Source organism: Periplaneta americana, chromosome 17 (genome assembly GCF_040183065.1).
Source record: "Periplaneta americana isolate PAMFEO1 chromosome 17, P.americana_PAMFEO1_priV1, whole genome shotgun sequence".
Taxonomy (NCBI): Eukaryota; Metazoa; Arthropoda; class Insecta; order Blattodea; family Blattidae; genus Periplaneta; species Periplaneta americana.
The window spans coordinates 7,895,138-7,915,933 of record NC_091133.1 but is presented as its reverse complement, the minus strand read 5'-3'; the positions used below and the strand labels follow the sequence as shown (position 1 = coordinate 7,915,933).

General features: G+C 35.4%; 1 protein-coding gene across 1 annotated transcript; it reads left to right on the top strand.

Annotated features, from left to right (window-relative positions):
- The first annotated feature begins 17,896 nt into the window (after window positions 1-17,896).
- Window positions 17,897-20,399, top strand: LOC138693387 (uncharacterized). Its single transcript, XM_069817309.1, has 5 exons — window positions 17,897-18,002; window positions 18,082-18,237; window positions 18,367-18,444; window positions 19,336-19,404; window positions 19,593-20,399. The coding sequence occupies exons 1-5, from the start codon at window positions 17,897-17,899 to the stop codon at window positions 19,700-19,702; spliced, it is 519 nt and encodes a 172-aa protein (XP_069673410.1). The 3' UTR covers window positions 19,703-20,399.
- The last annotated feature ends 397 nt before the right edge of the window (window positions 20,400-20,796 follow it).

Genomic DNA, 20,796 nt, shown 5'->3' with positions numbered 1-20,796 from the left:
CAGTCCGAGCTTGATAAGCATGAAATTAAACATCCTCTCATGAGGACGTCAGGAAAATCCACCATCTCAGCAAGGTTTAATGAAATATAAATGGGAAATTTTCAAAGCATATTTTTTTTAACATTTTTCAGTATAAAAAGAAATAGTTATTTCCAACAACTTACCTAATCTAAGAACAATCAGAAAATCAAAATATCATATACATGAACCATAACATGCATTACCGTAAACTCGTAGGAAGTATCGTGCCCTTGTGTAAAGATTGAAGCTTGAAATATGCCTAAAAGGGATCTGAAAACTCTCAGTGGGGACATCAGTTGTTCAGTCAACTGTCCGAAGACATATCTAAACCTCATAAGTGATACCAATAAGGAACCACTCGAGGCAACTAAGCCAGGAGATAATTTGGTAGTGTCCCAGTTTCTTACCCCCTCCATTGCCTACAGCGCCGACTAGCTACATATTACACTAGTCAGACTTCAGATGTACACAAACAATTGTTCTTTCTCTGACACATAATGTCAAGCGAGATGTATTGCCTGATAACACAAGTAGGCCTATATATCAGCCAGAACCTCAATCAGAGGATAGGATATCAATAAACCCCTAAAAATAACAGAAAAATTAAAACTAATCAGAAACTCATACACGAAATATGTATAACAAAATGTGACAACCTGAGGCTTCCCTTTTTTCCAACACTAAACTCTAGATAAAAACACCAAATGCTGAACTTCAAACTTTCATACGGTATGTAAGAAAACATGAAGCATGTGGTGAGCAGTCACATTTCAAACATATCCTACTACACTTCTTGGAGCATTGTCTGCAGTGCTGTTGCTCTTTTCTGTTAACTTCGTTGTCGAACTGAGGGTCTGCCACAAAATGCTCCACACCATCATAACGCATCTATAGCACTTTCCGTTCCTTAGTGGACCTGCCTTTGATGAAACAACTGGTTTATTTGATTTCAGAGTGGAATTTGCTACATTTCTTCTAAAACTCAAACATTCCAATTTGCCACCATCCCTCCTGTATAGTTGCCATGCATTTTGTTCTGTCAGACCTATCATGTGTGCAATCAATGGAAAATAAGAAACATCTAAAGAAACATTTAACATTTTCATCAGCTCGATATCCCAAATCTTCATCTGCTTACATGTCATTACACGTTCCTGTCCCTTGGAATGGTTAAACCCATATGATATAACCATCACTGGTACTTGCAGCCCAGAACTTGAACCTGAAATGAAGGTGGAAGTACTTGCAGGAGAAAATTGAAGTTGAGATCTATAGGCCTACTACTGTAGGTAGAGAGATCTAGAATGTAAGGAGGGGCAAAACACTTGTTTTTGAATAGGTTCAGATAAATTTACGTTATCGATAGCTGATGAAGGTCCCGGTAAACTAATTATTGCCTCCCCTCACAGCTGTGAACCTGGAAGGTGATCAAGATTTTGGCAGTCTTCTGGTTCTAATCCTAATCATTATTCACAGTTGCTGCAGGTAATGCAATAATGTCGTAAGAATAATTGCGGAATCATCATTCCTTTCAAGAAGCTCTAACAGCTTATTCTGAGACAGAGTTATTCTAAACACAAAGTAAGTTGTATTTTCCTGACGTCCTCTTATGAGGCTGTGCTAATTCATTTCAAAATTACGGCACCCTACTAAGACGAAACTAAACAACAAACTATCTAGTACATCAAGCATCATCTCCGGAGTTGTATCTAACTCGCAATTAGAAGATTAAGCCATTTGTAAGAACACAGTACTCACCTTTCTACCACAATGTCAGCAAGTTCAACCATGGAAAATAAGCAGAACCACTGTTATTACTACCATAACTCAAAACACGTCTCAAACAGTTGTAAATTATTAACAGGTTCATAAATCTTGCGTAAACAAATTGGGCTCATTAAAATAGTCCTTACCTAGTATGTCGCCAGATGACATAAAATACACTTTATGAGGACGTCAGGAAAATTTGGGTTAGGAGTATTAAAATATTTACACAGTACTGTGAAATATTAAGAATTCATCTACAGAATAGAAAGTGTGAGATATTAAGTAATTTTTTAGTTTTACCTTAAATAATGCAGGGCTTTGGTTATGATTCTTAATGTCTTCAGGAAGACGATTGAACATTTTTATCTCCTTTGATTGCATGAGAAATTTGATGATGGCATATGAAAATCATTCTTCCTGCGGGTATTTATACTCTGTATGGCTGAATTAGTTGGAAAATTTCCTTTATTACATAAGAGAAAATTTATTAAAGAGTATATGTACTCATTTGCTAAGGTCAGAATCTCTAATTTTTTAATAAATAATCTACACGATTCTCCAGCCTTTGTTCCAACTATTATTCTAATGACTCTTTTTTGTAATAAGAATATATTTTTACTATCTGCAGAATTTCCCCAAAACATTGTTTCCTAGGACATAGTGGAATGAAAATAGGCAAAATATATCGCCTTTAAGATACTGCTGTTTAGAAATTGTTGTAACGACCTAATTGCGAAGCATGCTGAGCTAAGTTTGGAGGTTATTTCTTTAATATGATTTTTCCAATTTAATGTATTATTAATAGACAAACCAAGAAATTTGGTTGTTGATATTTCTGGTAGGGGTATATTGTTGATATAACACAGACAAAACACAGGCTGTCGAAGTGGGGCACCAGCGCTTGTTAAGTTCGCTACAGATTGAAACCATTTCCAATATATTTATGAATAGGGACATTTTAAAATCTAAAACCGTAAAAAATTTAGGAGTCCAGCTGGATATAAATTAAAATTGAATAGTAAAGGTCACACAAATCACTAAAAAATATTTTTGATACTCCAGTCAGACTCTTAAATGACATCCTCCGAACTAGCCTCAAAATACGCATGCATTTTTGTGATTCCTCACTTCGACTACTGTGACGTTCTCTTCACGGACCTGAAAGCTCTCTCACACAACGTATGCTACGTGTCCATAATGCTTGTGTGTGTTTTGTCTGTAATACTCACTGGTGAGATCATGTCACGCCGTAGTTCCAAATGTTATTGTGGTTGCGCCTTAAGGAACACCGTCAGTTACACAGTCTATCACTATTATTCAAAATACTACATTCCTCTACTTCCCAGTGTTTTGCTTCATGCTTACATAGATTGCCAGTCTCAAGAGCAAGTGATCCCACACGAGAACAGAGACTGTCGGACACTAACCTTGTTTCAAAATAAGCTTAGACAATTCTTATTAGATAGATGCTAGACATGAATAATTACAAGTGAAAAATGTTCCGGGGCCGGACATATAACCCGGGACCTTAGGCTGAGCATGCCAACGGTCTATAGAGTGGGCTACCCAGGAGCGTATACAGGATTTTTGTTCGGGGGGATGAAGAGATGAACTGTATATTGACATGCAGAATAAGTATTAAAAATATTATGTGTGTCTATATGAATCACAACATATTAAGATTTCTGTGACTCCAGTAATGTTTACTTTCTTGTTTCAACAAGGAATCAGAGTACAAGGCTTATAATGTCTGTTATCTACCTTTAACATCGTCTAGGAATCTTGAATAAACGATCAACCATAACATCTGCATTTACAGGAACAATACGGTACACATAGAGAAGAGCAAGTCCAGTGAGTCTGCTTTGATGAGTGCTGTTTCTTAAATAACGTTTTAGGAGCTTTACGGTGGAAAAAGTTTTTTCTGGCATTGCAATTGAAACTGGCAGTGTAACAGGAATCAATAGCAGATGTCTGATATTGGGGAAAAAATGCGAGGTACATGCAAGAAATGCACTGAAATCATTTTGCGGTCTTGAACTGGGCTCTTCTTTATTCACTTTCTCTTCTACATATTAAATTCGGCAATTATAGTAGCTGGCTCAGGTAGGACGGAACTATTCTTCTGCATTAGAATTCAAACATCTAATGGAAAGAATCTTCTGTAAAGAAACAATCTCTCATGTGACCGAAGTCTGTTGTTCAACTGAACAATGACATGAGTCACAAAAGGTATATATATATATATATATATATATATATATATTTCTTCGATATGTCTTCTACTGTGTTATAAGGAATATTATTGCGATGTTTCAGTTTAAAAATAGTTCTTGGCACTTCTACCTCTTCAGCGAGTTTAACTTTCCCGTAAGTCTTCTTCAGCAGTAATGAAACCAGGAAAAAACAAGCAGAAAAAAAAACTTCTAACCTCCATGAACAACAAAGCCTCTCTAAACAAACAAAGCCTTATGTACTTCAATTGTTTTTGAAGGCTTAGGTTATCTGTACTGTAGTATTGCTTATGCCATCTATTGGATAGGACAGAAAACAAATCTCGCCAAAATTTAAAAGCATGGACCACTTAACCTAACTGGTCCAGTTAACCTAATCCTCCCTTTCTTATTGACCTCTACATCAGTACCACTACTCCAGCTGTCTTATTTTCCTTTACAAACGTACAGTAAAGACACAATTTATATCCAATAATAAGTTTGCTTCCTAACTTACAAGTGCATATTTCACATACATAGCTTGTGAAGGAAATACAGAACATCAATTATAAATAACACAACTTGAAATTTACTTTTTATATGGACAGTATTTTTATTTATGAATGCAGTATTTCGTAGTAACAATAATTTAGGGATACGCAAACGCAAAAAGAAAAAAGAAAATTCATTACATTAATCTATCAGAATAACAAACAAAGAAAAGACTACATTCAGAAAATTGAGCGTTTGAACCTATTATAGCATATAACACACAAATACGTAAACATTGAAGAAAAGCAAATAAATAACTATAACCTGACGAGAATGCAAAATTAAATGCAATAATTGTCCTCACTTTTAAAGTAGCACTAACAGGTAGACCTTGGTCATTTCAAAGAGAATGCAATGAACGAATTATAGTCATACCAGGACAGCAACAATTATAACAAACTCAATAACACAGAATATATTATTATCAGTACTAATCATAATTATTTATTACAATACTATGGGAACAGATATGGAGATATTACATATTATAGCCCTGAATGGTCAAGAACAATACGAAATACAAAAACATACAACAATACACAAAAATATTCAACACAAAATTATACGCTTTATGTGCTTACGAAAACCACATTGGATATTAATAAAAGCTAATAATAATAATAATGATAATAATAATAATAATAATAATAATAATAATAATGATAATAATTCTTTATTTATACTGGCAGAGTTGAGGCATAGGGCCTTCTCTTACACTCTACCAGGTCACAAAGTATACAAGCAGTTAAAATTTAACAAAAAGTTAGAGAATAGAATACTAACATATTACAAAAAAATAATAATAATAGCATAATAAAATCGACACTAAACAACATGAAAATAATACCACAATAGAAAAAAAAAGAAAGTAAAATATATTGGAATATAGTGAAAGCAACTCATTTAGTACAAATGGTTACTGGTACACGAGAAATAAAAAAAAAAAAAACATTAACAAAACAGAAATAAGTTATACTTATTTTAACATTTCCCATCTCTCTGTTTACAAATTGAGCTCGTATTCTACTCATTAAAAATATGTGTAGAATCCTGTCAACGGGCTACAACATTCCAGAATTTGAATGATGGTGTAGGCTACATATTGCCTGTACATTCACAGGAAAGAAACCTTTTCTATTTCGATAAAGTTCGGCATCATTTCAACCAGGTGATTGGATGGGGATGTGAGCAGTCTATACAACCAATTACTCTAGGAAATAGTGACATGGCTGAAAATTCTCTCTGGATTTCAAATCGTTCCCTGTCTGAAGTTGGGGACTTTATGAAATCCTGCGATAACAAAGCAATTTCACATGTAACATTCCTATCTATCGACAAATAGTTGATTTGTGGACCCCAACAAGATCATCCAAGACTGCCTTAAAAATTCCAACAGCATAAAATCTCAGCGTTATTAGAACTTCGTTCGTAGGAGAAAGTGGAAGGTTTCGATTTTTCTGTCTGTATATATTTGTTTCAATTTTTGAAAGTAACAAAACACACGAATCCTTACATAACCTAAATTTTTGCTCAAATTCTCTGTCATTATACATAAAAACAATTTATGTTTATCACGGAAATGCCTTCTTCTTAATTATATTTTTTGAACAGTAATCTCACTAGAAGTTATGATTTATCTAGAGAAAATCAAAACTCGAGTGACTATTACACAATTAAAAGAAAGTATATAAAGATTAGAAGTAACGAAGTACTCCACTACAATAAAATATTGACTTACGAAAATACTGAACTGTCTTCAAATGTATTATTCTACCAGGTCAATTCCACGATAGGTTGGACATTGAAGTTAAAATTAAATTTCGTATTCAGTATATGTTCTTTATATAATTTTCTTCAGGAATGTTCAAATTTTTAGAAATTAGCAGAGAAGTTCGATTTATTTAATTCATTTTTGTTTTACATACATCCGAAGTGAATATTTTTAGTGTGTACTTTTGTTCTGTCAAATTTACTTTTGCAGTTTGTTGCCAAACCATAACTTAAAATTAATAAACAAGGCCGTTCTCTGTTGTAATTCTATTAACAGGAAGAGAAGACTTTAAAATCAGTGTCAATTCACTTTTATGAATTTCAGCGAGTTTAAAAATTTGCTATTTTAAAAATAAATATTTTTATGTAACACCCGTCACAGAATATGCTTAAAGTTACTCTCTTGCTCTCAGTTTTTGTCCTGAAGGCAGCAGTTTTTGATAGCCAAGTCAAAATATGATGCCAAAAGTACAGTATGTTTTTAATTTTTTTTAACTAAAAATAACAAGTGTTTTAATGTGACGGGTGTTACAAAATTAGAGTTCGGAGAACACAGGAATTCTGTATTTTGATTTATTGCAGGTAGTTCCTACAACACATTATTAAATAGGTTTCAAATTTTGGTAAAACTGAATTTTAAGTTATCAACAGTCGTCAATACCTGTTTCCTCCAGAAGCTTACTTGTCTGAAAGATTTCCCACCAAATTTACATTAAGCTGAATGTTTGGTCGAAAGTTCTGATTTACTTAAAAATTATAGGCTACAAAGGTAAATGTACTTATATTCTATTTTAGTTAATCATATTACTTTTCTATTCTGTAACATTATTTCTTGCTTAGTTAACAAGGAATGAATTACTGAAGATATTAACCACTAGCAAAACCTAAAAAATTACAAATGTAGATTGAGCTGCTGCATTTTTAAGGATACACGAAGCTGCAGGCAACTAAATTTTTTAACGTTTTGAGATAGCTGGACACCGTATATATTTAATTGCAGAATAGGGAAATCACCAGCTGAGAAGCAAGCTGAATGCTGTAGGCGAATAAAATTAAATAAAGATAAAATTCTGTGGTGTTCGAGTAATGGGGGATAAGTAATTTTTTGTGCAGATGGAATTTTGTTCCCCAGATGAACACACAAGTTAAATTATACAAGTGAGTGTGTGAAAATGAAAAGAATACTTGCAGCTGATGTGTTTTGTACAGAAAATTATTTTCAGTAAGAGTTCCAAGTTTAATTTTAATTTATTTCCAAGCTCATTTTTATGACTTATCTCCCTTTACCCAGACAACATGGATATCAAGACTATTTGCAGAAGGAGAGAGACAGAGGGACAAGCTTAGGAGAACAAAGAAGCTCTCAAGAAAAGAACTTACTGCTGACAGAAAGAAAACAAAATTGAAAGTTCGAAACTACAGGGCAAGAAAAGCTGCATTAATAAACACTAGTATTTTCAGTGATTCACCTATGTACGAAATTCCAGTCAGTAGGAAAAGCTGTCCAAAAAGTAAAAATTGAGACAGCTCTGAGTGAGATGCTGCTTAAGTTGTTGCTTTTTGTTTTGTAATTACAGTTTTAAAAATTATTAAATTCTATTGTGAGAATTATAAATTTATGTTAGGAACAACAGTTTAATATCAAAAGCGGGTCTGTTTTTCTAGCCACACTCTTTTGATTCTATGGATGTATTTTTTATTGTTTCTATTAGGCTAAATGTTTGTATTAATTTACTTTAAAGCGTCAGAAGTACAATTTTGAACCTATCAACATCATATTTGTAATGTACTAAGTGAAAGTTAACTTAAAAAAATTGCACACTTTTAAAACACATGTCTACCTTTGATATTAGTCTATGTAGTGGACTACAGAAGATGTATGTTCAGAGTAAATGTTCTATGATTTGAACAAAAAAAAAAAAAAAGTGAAATTTCTTCAGACAAGGAACACCCGACACATTATTAAGTAACACCCGTCACATAAAATTAATTAAATTGTAAGTGCAAGGCTTAATATTTTAATTACATCCATTATATCACTCGATTCCTTTAACTTTCCTCTCACTGAAAATAGGTAACACAATTAATTCAAACTGTGAAATTCACAGAGTTATCAGTTACACTATCATTAATTTATGCATGTCTTTTTCATGTTACACCCGTCACATTGTTTATTTCATTTATATCACCTGAGAAATGATGGTTAGAAAAAAATAATTAATTGTGTTTGACAAGCAAGAAGTGGAGATTCATTGGAGAACAAAAGGACTAGTATAAATATTTTATTAATTACTGTATTCCAGTTAAATTTCGAAGAATCTCTTTCTGAACGTAACACCCGTCACAGTGGAATTGACCACCATTGTATTCCGCTAGATGGCAATAGTGTGTTATGATTAGCTGTTTTCTTGTTATCAGTTGTGCCAACTATAGAATTTTTATTGAACTCTGTGGAGGTTACTAGTCAAGAAGGCTTTGTTGATTCAGTTTCATTTTTATTAAAACAGCTGCATTCCACTTCAATTATCCGGATCAAAGTAATCAGCCTCACTTGACAGATGATTTTCAATAAATCTTAGCATTAAACAATCGCTGACAGTCTGGCTCTGAATTGATTACGATCAACATCGAAGTCAAGTGCAGGTCTAGTGGTGTAGTGTGTTTAAACGTTCTATATATTTTTTTAGTCGAAGCAATTTATCGAACTTTTTTTTCTGGTGTTGAGAGTTACGACTAGTTACGTCTTGGATTATTTCCGTTTACGGGTGAAGTGACTCCCCGTGAGTATCTCCGGGATGTATAGTGATCAACTTGACTTTGTTAAATCTAATATGTCGGTGACGTCAGTCACTAACGAGGAGCGTATACGACACTCACAATTTCAGCAAGAACAAGTGATGGACATAGAAGTGAATCACCAAAACAATTCCCTACAGTGAAACCAAACACCATCCAACAGCCACCTCAAAATAACTCCATGACAGACTCAGAAATGCAGCATATGAAAGAGAATGACGAACAACAACACAACAGAAGATAAAACAACTTAGCAAAGGACGAATCGGTTAATAAGGCAAGCACCCTTATGAATAGACAACAATTTAACTATAACTGCTTAGACTCGGGTCCATTCATGGTTAATCTACCGGGGAAGAAGGTAACATGGACAAAATACACCCCTTAAAACTGGGAAAACTCCTATTTGAAAAATACGACAAAGACGCAATAACACAAGTGAAAAAAGATAGGACCAAACAAATTTGAAAAATATATTTAGAAAATTACATAGCAGCCAATAAGTTAGTAAACTCAAAATTCGCGGAACAACATAATTTTAGGGCGGTCATTCCATTCAACCATATCCACGTAAAAGGAATAGTTCGACATGTAGATGTGGAAATTTCCGAAGAGGAAATTCAAACGTTATCAAAAACAAAATAAAGATATGAAATCCAACATGTACATAGCTTTCATAAAAGAGTAGTAGATGCACAAGGACAAGTCAACTTCATACTAACACAAACATGTCTAATTACATTCAGAGCACAGAGATTACCCCAAGCGATTACATTATTCTACAGCTATTTTCCAATTGAAAAATATGAGGAGCGGGTGTTGCAATGCAAAAAATGCGCTAAATTTGAACACTCCGCGAAAATTTGTCGCAACTCGAAAACGTGTTTGAAATGCTCGCAATCTCATTCGACAGATACTTGCACAACACCTGAACTAAAATGCCCAGATTTTCCTATGCAACATGCAGCAAATAACCCCCAATGTATATCGTGTTTAAAAGGGAATTAAGTATCCTAAAGCATGTTAATGACCTTAATATCTCTAAATATGAAGGTATTCAAATTTTGAAAGGGGCTATCTCCTATGCGGAGAAAGTGAAAACATTAGCAAGCCAGAATAATGGTGCGTAACGTTTCTCAGCAGTACCTCTGAAATCCACGAAAGGGAGTGCGAAGCGCAGAAAACCCTGTCTGAACAAACTATACAATATAATCAAGGAACTAAAACAAAACCGCAGATTACAGAAAAAGGAATGATTCCGAACTCTCCACGAAAACCGACGGCAAAGGCACAGACAAACCAACCACTTAGCAAGAAAGCTAATGCGAAAAAAACCAGTAGGGACTATTCACAGCAGAGAACCCAACCAAATTTCGCTACCAGTGTACTTACATAAAGATACATCTCCTAGCCCACCAACACGAGAATCTAATCGAGAAGTTAAAGATAATAGCATACCACAATACTTTCTCATTGAAAGAAATCAATTTCAACAAGTTATATCTAACATCCAGCATTCATTTCCAACTATGTCAGACGAAACGAAAAAGGCTATAGAAGCACAGCTACAGAATCTTAGAAAAGCAATTTCGGACTAACATGTCACCCGACACTCCGACAAAACTATCCATATTGCAATGGAACACACGCAGTATTTTATCCAAGACTTCAGGATGTTAAATACTTTTTAAACAACAAAAGTTTCGATTTATTATAATCGTAGAATCCTGGCTCAAACCACAGCAAACATTTAAACTCCCTCAATATAACAGGATCCAACTGGATCGACCTACGGTAGGAGAAGGGATTTTGATACTGATAAAACATAGGATTAAAGTTACCCAGACTACAACAATTAATCACTTCACGGAAAATTTTCAGGCGATACAAGTGAAATTAATTGGACTAATACTACTAGCGGTATACAATGCAAATACATATTTCCAACGCCTTTTGGAACAATAATTTTACATTTCCACCAGAAGAAAAAAATATTGATTTGCGGAGACTTTAATTTAAATGTAACGCCAGCAGAAATTAGAACTCACACTCACAGTTATATGTTTTTACATACATTAGTCGACAAGAAACTTTTATTGTTGAACACCGACGATTACACTCGTTTGGGACATTGCAATCAACGCCATTCTTCACAGGATTTAACGTTCATAACTGAAAATCTTTTCACGGATGCTACGTGGCAGGTTCTCAGCGATACCATGGGCAGTGATCACAAACCAATACAAATCACTATCAATAAGAATATGGTGACACTAGGTAAACACATAATAATTCCACCCATTAAAATACACAATTGGTCTGCCTTTGAAGATAAATTGCAACAGAAATATCGCACAACCCTAATAAAGAATCGGATCCAGACATCATCCAGAAAATTCAAATAGCTTTCACTCACATTTTAGATACCCACTACAACAAGAGAAATTAAGACCAACAAATATAAATGTCGGCCCATATGATGGACACCAGAATATGCTCAGGCGATTGCGAAACTTCGACTACTTTTACCCCAATACGTTAAAAACCAAACAAGACAGTTGTTTTCACATTGAAAAATCACATAGCCAACACAATGCGGTTAATAAAAAAGAAAAAAAAAAGACAAGGATGGAGAAAATTTTGCACCCAAATTCACCCAGGGCACAGTACATCTGGAATATGACACAAAATTAAATGGTTTACAAACAAGAAAATCTCGGTTTATAGACCAATGGATTATAACGGGGATCTTCAATCTGAATTTTTGGATTTGGTAGCACCCCCCAGTGTACAGGAGCGGGGTAATACGGAAACAGTACAAGGATCTAAATCAAATACACTACAACAACATCCTCTACTTGAACACGTAACAGTAAGAAATTAAACTCATATTACAAAAAACATATTAACCATTCTTCTCCCGGCCAGATAGAATAACTTTCGATATGCTGAAAAGACTATCTCATTATCAATTAATGTTACTGGCAGGAGGATACACACTAGTACTAAAATATCAGCAGATACCCAGGTCATGGATAAATATATAATAGGATGTGAAACTGCGGTCAGCACGATCTAGATGCGGTATTCTGAAATAAGGTGATCAGCGCCCGACGTCGTAGGTGGTAAATCATAGAAGTACGTGAGAACCAGCGTTCTCCACTTTCCGGAGTTCGCATCGAGTGCTGATCAGAGAAGCATCGTATCGAACAGTGCTCCGACTTTTCTTGTGTTTTACGAAATTGCGTAGTGTTTTCAAGTTTATACTTAGTGGAATTATATTATTATTTAACAGTTTAACGACATTGTGTGGTGTTTGTTTAAGATATATCTTTATTTCTTCATTATTTATGTGTTACGTGCGCGATCATAATCGAGTGATTGTGTAGTAATTACCTTAGCTTGGCTCTCGGAGCCAAGCGTAGTGACTGTTAAAATGACCCAAAATACTGAAGACTGGTGTCTAATCGAAAACCAACCTGGCATTTACAACATAGTGACTTCACATACGACCTCAACCACAACATCTGTAACAACTAGTAGTACCCCTACATCTACAATGACTATATGTGATCCTACTCGCGTACCCAATTCAACTAGAAAACAAATTAATCCCGCGGAAAACGCAACTTCAAGTAAAAGTAAAGTAAGAGATCATGTCATTAAGAAATAGAAACTAAATACGGACAAAGCCAAACCAAATTCTACAGTTTCCGATACACAAGCAACTTTATCTCATGAAACATCAATTCATCCGGATATCAAACTACAAAATGTTTTTGATCCTCTTGTCCATTAAATGGATACCGACATATCACCACCAAACCAAAAAAAAAAATCCTCAAGTAGGGAACCAAGAAGATAACACCAACACAGATTTTTCTAGACCCAAATCAGCTCGAATGCTGCCAATAATTGTGAAGAATATCCCAGCCGGAAATTTCTTTGCAAACAATAAAAAATTTCAGTCACTACTTAGCCAGCCACTGAAAATCACATACTCTACTGAAGGAATTAAATATTTAACTAGTTGTCGTGCTGATTATGACAAGTTATATAATATCTTGCAAACTGAAAACCTTCAGTTTTATTCTCACGAACCTCGGGAAACTAAATTACTGCAAGTAGTACTGAAAGGACTTCCAGCGTTTGTAGAATCTGCTACTCTCAAAACAGAACTTGAACTCTTAGATTTTCAAATAGAACACATTCGTCAAATTACTCTTCCTTGCTACGACACTGATGGCATACCGACACGACGTCCCATCCCCATCTGGATACTTACACTTCCAAATAATGAACACTCCCGAACCATATACCAATTGCAAGATATTAACAATCATATCATACAAATTGAGTCATATAGACTTCGTCCACATATAACACAATGTCATAAGTGTCAGGGTTTTGGACACACTTCACGTCGATGTAATTTACCTACTCGATGTGTTAAATGTGGAAATAATCACTTATTCGCCGAATGTCCTCTGAAAGGTCCTGTCTATATTCCAAAATGTGCAAATTGTGACGGCGCACATATTGCCAGCTAGAGTCAGTGCCCCATTCAACTGAAGAAGAAAGCGGAACTTCACGAGAAGATGAGGAACAGGAGAATTCTTTCCGAAGAACGTTCTACACCACCAACATGGAAACAGAGCGACTTCCCTTTACTTGCTAATCCCGGCAACACCAAAGCCTTCCAATCAACATTTAATACTCCAAGTGCAACATCAACATCATCAGAATCAATATCAGACTCCTTCAAAGATATTGTTAACATCCTACGCTCACTGAACATTCAACATACAATTCAGCTTATCCGCACAACTTTTCATAAAATCCAAAATGCAAATGACTCAATATCCAAGGTAATAATATTCATTGAAGGTTTCATTAATCTTTTCAATTACAACAATCCATAAAAGACCTCTAAATGCTTTCCAAACACAGAGGTTTAAACATCTTAAATTTCAATGCAAACGGAATAATTCACCAGACTTACGAACTACAAGCCTTGCTCCTTAATTATGATATTGACCTCGCATGTATTAGTGAAACTCATCTAAAACCCAACATCAAATTTCGTATACGCAACTATACTGTTATCCGTACAGACAGAAACAACCGACCTGGAGGAGGAACTGCGATAATTATTAAAAACTCCATGCCATATCGAACAGCCATATTACCGCCTTTTCAAAATCTTGAAGCCACCGATATCTTCATCCAGCTTGAAGGAACAGAAATATTAATAGCATATGTTTATTATCCGCCATACGCCCAACTCAATGAAAATGATCTGACCCTGCTTATCACACATCACAAACATTGCATTTTCTGTGGTGACCTAAATGCAAAACACAAATCATGGAATTCTAGACTGAATACTTCAAAAGGTGAAACCTTGTTACTACATTCAAATAAATTTCAATACTCAATTACAGGACCAAAAGCACCAACAGGATATCCCTGGATAACTACTCATCATCCAGATGTACTTGATATTTGTTTATGTAACACTAAATACTCTCCAGTTCAACAAATCTACTTAAACGCTCTTGACTCCGACCATATCCCAGTACTTTTGATTTTCAAGGCCCCTTTCCATATGATATCAAATCAACCTTCTACAGAGAAAGTTACAGACTGGAATGTTTTCACGAAACGCTTGCACCAAATCATCCCGGGTAAACTACCGACTTTAAAAACTTCTGAAATAGAAACTGCTATACAAATATTTTCTGACACTGTAATAGACACATTCGATGAAACGTCCTCCACATTAACTTTTGAGACATCAGATAACGTTTACGGTAGCAATTAACTAAAATATCTTCTTAAAGCTAAAAACCAAGCTCGAAAATGGTGGCAGCTTTATGCGGATCCTCAAGCAAAAAGAGCTTTTTATCTGTATCAACGTGCTATCCGAAGAAAATACGAGATTTATAAAATCAATAAGTTTGCCGACACAGTGGAAAACATAAAGCCTACAGGAAAAACCTTCTGGACGTTTACAAAACAAATGCTAGGAAAAACTATCGCAAAAAAGTCAACACCTATTAAAGACTCAAGTGGTACATTCATTTATGAGCCTATTGATAGGCTTGAAGCTCTTGCAAACTCCTTTCAAAACCGATTCTCCTCCCATCATCACTCCTCAATGCAAGACTTTTCAACAACAATATCACAACATGTACAGTCCATATTACATCGTCCAGAACCCAGAACTGCACCTCACGTACGACCACAAGAAATCAAGACCATAATTCGAAATCTAGCACCGAAGAAGACACCTGGTCCGGATAAAATCACACCAGCCATACTGAAGAAATTACCAAAATGAGCCATAACACATTTAACGAAGATATTCAACTCATGTCTACATCATAATTATTTTCCAACAGCGTGGAAAACAGCACATATTATACCAATAGTTAAACCGGGAAAAGATCCAACATTACCCCAAAGTTATAGACCAATCAGTCTAACCAACTTCCTTGGAAAAATTTTTGAACGTATCATTCTGGCACGACTAAAGCCATATTTAACTGCACCTGATGTCATCCACCATGAACAGTTTGGATTTAAACCCCACCATAGTCCCAGAGAAGCACTTCATAGATTAACAACATCCATCCAAGGAGGATTTCAACTTGGACAACATACAGTAGCTACATTTATCGACATTCAGCAAGCTTTTGATACTGTCTGGCACACTGGTTTATTATATAAACTTCACAATCTTAACATTCCTATAAATTATATTCAACTTATCGCCAGTTACCTTACAGATAGAACTTTTCGTGTTCAAAATGGACGCTGTCTCTCCAACGCTCACGTCATATCTGCAGGAGTTCCTCAAGGATCAGTTTTAAGTCCAACCCTGTACTGTGCATATGTCCGTGATATACCAATTCATCCCAAATGTAATCTTCCGCTATACGCTGATGATACTGTTATTTATACGAAACATATAAACATTCATTTTGCTTGTCTACAAATGCAGGAAGCCTTAAATATTATTACACAATGGTCCACAAAATGGCGTCTTAAGATAAATGGCTCCAAGTCGCATGCAGTTGTTTTCACAAGAAGATTTCCGCAGCAAGTACAGCTCTTAACTATTCGAAATGAAAACATACCTTTCACAACTACCGTCAAGTATCTTGGAGTTTTTCTTGATAAGAGACTTACTTTTAAACATCACGTCTCACATATTCGTGAGAAGGCCTTCCAACGATATATGCTCCTTTACTCATTTTTCAAGAGCTATACATCTTTAAACGTCAAAACCATGTTATACAAAGTTTTAATTCGATCCTACATGACATTGTTGCGAAATATGGGCTCAAGCAAATGCGCGACATCTTGAACGACTAGACGGTCTTCAACGATCCATCTGTCGAACCATCACTGGAGCGGACTACCTCATCCGAAATAGCCAACTGTACGACGATCTTGACATACTGTATTTCTCAGCTTACATCAAAACTCTTCGTACAAAATTTCTAGCATCCCTCCACAACCATCCAAATCCACTAATAAGTAGAAATATACCGATTCCTCTTACAAGATATTATCAATTTGCTCCCTCTACTATTGGTAGAGTTACGTTGCCTTGGAATATTTAAGCTGAAACTTGCCATATGATTTCCTACACTTCTTTTAAAAGGAAAGGGTCAAATCCGACCTGGTACTTAAGAAGAAACAATCTGTTCAAAAAAAAAAATCTCCACTTTCCGATACGAAGTAGTCAGAACGTTGGCCGATGACCAGCCAACAGCGTTATGAAGACAAGATGGATGCCAGAAAATGCAAAAGATTCGAGGAAGATGCTCAGCGCCTGGATGCAAGACTGTTAATACTGTGGGAGGGAAGCATTTTTTCTATTTTCCTCAGGAACCTATGAGGTAAGCTTTAGTATTATTATTCTGTCCTGTGTAGCCTAAACCTTACACTTGAAAACAATGTACTTTTTGGTAAGTAGGTTAGACGAGCTGTGCATTGCTTTCTGCTCATTTATTTAGGATTATAGTAGGAGTATAAATTTAGATGGTTCCAAAATTCAGTCAAACTGTAACGAAATGTGAAATATTGACGAAAAAGAGCAAGAAGGCTGAAAATGAAACCTCGTAAACCTGAATTGTAGCATTAGGCCACATGGCTGCAAACTAAAACCACGTGGTTTTTAGTATAAACATCTCACAGTTATGGAAAATAAAATTATGCCTTCTTTGATGTAGTTAGCCATTCTGGAGAAATTCTCAATCATGTGTAATAATAATAATAATAATAATAATAATAATAATAATAATAATAATAATAATAATAATAATAAGCTTAGGCCTAATATTTAATTTAGTTTGTACCCAATATCTGTTGCTGCTACCAGTTTTCCTATGGTCACTCACCACCTAGTGATGCGCATTAGACATCTCTTAAAATAACACAAATGCAGCAGATAAGTTATTATTTTTTTCCCCAATTTTTGTATGATTTCTATTCAATATTTATTCTACTTTATCTCATTAGTAATTGTAATCCATTGCTTTAGGTGTTGGAAGTGGCTCCGATTTTGTGGGCTAGAGGACCGGTATCGAGTTGCCGCAGATGCCACACACAGGTTGAGAATCTGCATGGACCACTTCATTGAGTCTGACTATTATAGCTCTTCACAAAAAGTGATACTTAAGCAAACTGCAGTGCCCACTGTTGATGCTAATGGATTAGTGGTGCCATCAAACCCTAAAATCCGAAGCCCACCATCTAGCCCAGTTATGCCTCGAGCGACCTTATCAACGGGGTCTACCCCAATTTTCAGGCATCACAAGACTTTGCGGACGTATGCTAGGAGGGCGAAGATTGATTCTGCAGCTGCTGAAGGTAATTAGTACACTAGCAATGTTTTTATGTCATTCGTGTTTAAAATTTCCGATTTCATTACTCTTTTCTTTAATTTCAGGTACGCGTAGTCTCATAGGTTTACAAGCTGCAACTGAGCAGGCTGCAGGCTTGGCAGCTAGGCCTCAAACAATTCCTGCTCCTATGAGTACTCCAGCTTCAAAGATTACTGCTTCGACGGCATATGCCGGGATGAATAAAGATGCATGCCAACAAGGTAATTATTCCACTTAGTCAAGTTTATGGATTTCAAGGAATGCCTTAGTTCCTCATCAGATGTTCTTACATTACATGTTTCAAAATACATAATTAATTATGTTTAGTTTTTTTTTTGTGATTATTACAGGGAACAGTATGATTGGTGAACAGCTGAGGGGCTATCAGCAACCATCGCTCCTATTCAATGTGGTTCCCACAGCTGAAGGTAAGCGATACTGTCTTGTGAGCCTGGTAACATGCTAGTAATCATTTAAGTTAATTGCCCCCTGCCATATGTCTGCAGTTTTCATACTTCATTCTTTTACAGTAGCGAATAATAACAAATCCTCTTAACTACAGGGCAGGGTGTTTATCTTGTTATATATCGATCGTCCAGTTCAAAAGTGCGACAACTCAAAAATTGCCATTTTTTAGTTATTTATACTACTGAAAGCCCCTTTCGGAGGTCTTTCCGATTCAATATTGAGATAAGTCATATTTACAACCAAAAAGAATAAAAACGAAATAAACTGCTTTAGAAGTAATTATAACTATGGGCTTTATTAATTCATTATTACTACATTTCGAAATCTATTAATAATGAACTGGAAGATCGTGATATACTCGTCCTGAATACTGACTCATTTCTAATTGTCGTGGTTATGAACCACAAATCTGTCCCTTTTTAGGGGATTTATTTGAAACTTTCAACTGAAGATATCTCAAACCTTGTTTTTTTGAGTTGTCGCACTTTTGAACCAGACGATCGATATTGCAACTGATATCCTGACAAGTCTCCCTGGCACGAAGTACACCATCATTCCCTCTTACTGACTTCTCTTTAATATCCCAACACCTCTGCTGATTATCCCTTTCTGTTAGTGTCAGTTGTCCTCTATGGCCCAGCCTATTAGCAAAAAAATATTTTATATTACATTACAACGAACAATTCAGATTAACACAATCAAATTTGTTGCAGCATTAAACTTTTGGATTGTTACTATTACTTAACATTTATATGAGTTATAATTTGTACAGTTAAGAGCAGTTTGAAATGAATGGAGCACAAAGTCTGTTCAATTCTTGCTTCAATTTAATTTATCATTTATTTCCTTAGATACTGACATGAATACATCCATGATGGAACAGTTTCCTTCAGCTTCAGCTACACCTCCTTCCAAACTTGGTAAATATTGATCACATTTTGATGTATTGTCAATTTTGTAGTATGTTATATAGCCTATCCATAGCTTGCATGCCTTTTGTTAGGCCTACATTAACTTAACAAGGCTAAAGGTGTTGTCACGTTTCATTTTTTATTTAAAATAGTTCCCAGCAATTAGATTAATCTGAAGTTAATTTCGTAATCTTTAGGTCCTGGTGTTGCAAAACGAAAACTTTTCTCCAGTCCTCACTTCTCATCTTCACCCAGGAGCAACAAACTAAAAATGGCAGCTCTGAAAGCAAAGGTGAAGAGACTGTAGAAAAAATTGCAACAAGTCGAAGAAGACAGAATTTCGGATCAAGTTGGAAGGAGAAGGGAGCCAATGGCCACATCATCTCAACTGCCAACAATTGTTCAAAAGATATACGAGGCACAGGTGCAGATGAGAAAAATTCATAAACATGGATATAGATGGAGTGACGTCGTGACGTCATGAAAGATTTTTCTGTCATTATTTTATCACAGTCTTAAAGGGTATAATTTTATGAAAAAACTTTTCCTATTGCTCAGTATCAAGACACTTCAAAGTTATCAGAACAAAAGAGACATTGAGCCAGGTCTGATGCAGCCTGTTTTGACAACTCTTAAGTCACTTGCTGCAGGGCCTCTGTCTGACAGATCAGAGAATGTATGTTCTCTGATCATTGATGAAATTATCATACGTCAGCAGTTGCATTATGACTCTAAATCTGATATGATTAAGGGTTTTGCTGACGATGGAATAGCAAGATATCCCATGAAAATAGGTAACCATTGTTTGATGGCAATGGTTAAAGGGATTAAGAAGGGATGGAAACAGGTAATAGGTTATTGGATATCTGATGGTCCTCTATCTGCTACATCTCTCTTGAACATTGTCAATTTGTGTGTTTGTGAACTTCACAAAATCGGGTTCCACATTAAGGTTTTAATATGTGATCAAGGTACAAATAATCAAAGTCTGGCATCTAAATTGGGGGTTTCAGCAGTAAGACCGTATTTTGAAGTCAATGGGAATAAAATCCATTTCATGTATGATCCACCACACCTTTTGAAGTCCATTAGGAACAACTTATTGCGATATGATTTGCATTACATGGAAAAACCTGTATCTTGGTCACATATTAGAATTATCTATGATATGCATGATGATGTGTTAAAACTTAAGTTAGTTCCTAAACTGACAAAGGACCATGTTTTCCCTAAAATGTTTTCTCGTATGAACGTTAAGCTGGCAACACAGGTGTTTTCCTATTCTGTACATACTGCAATTCATGCATATGTCGGAATGGGAAAGCTACCTATCAGTGCTCTGCATACTGCCGACTTCATTGAGATGATGGACAAGCTGTTTGACACTTTCAACAGCACGAA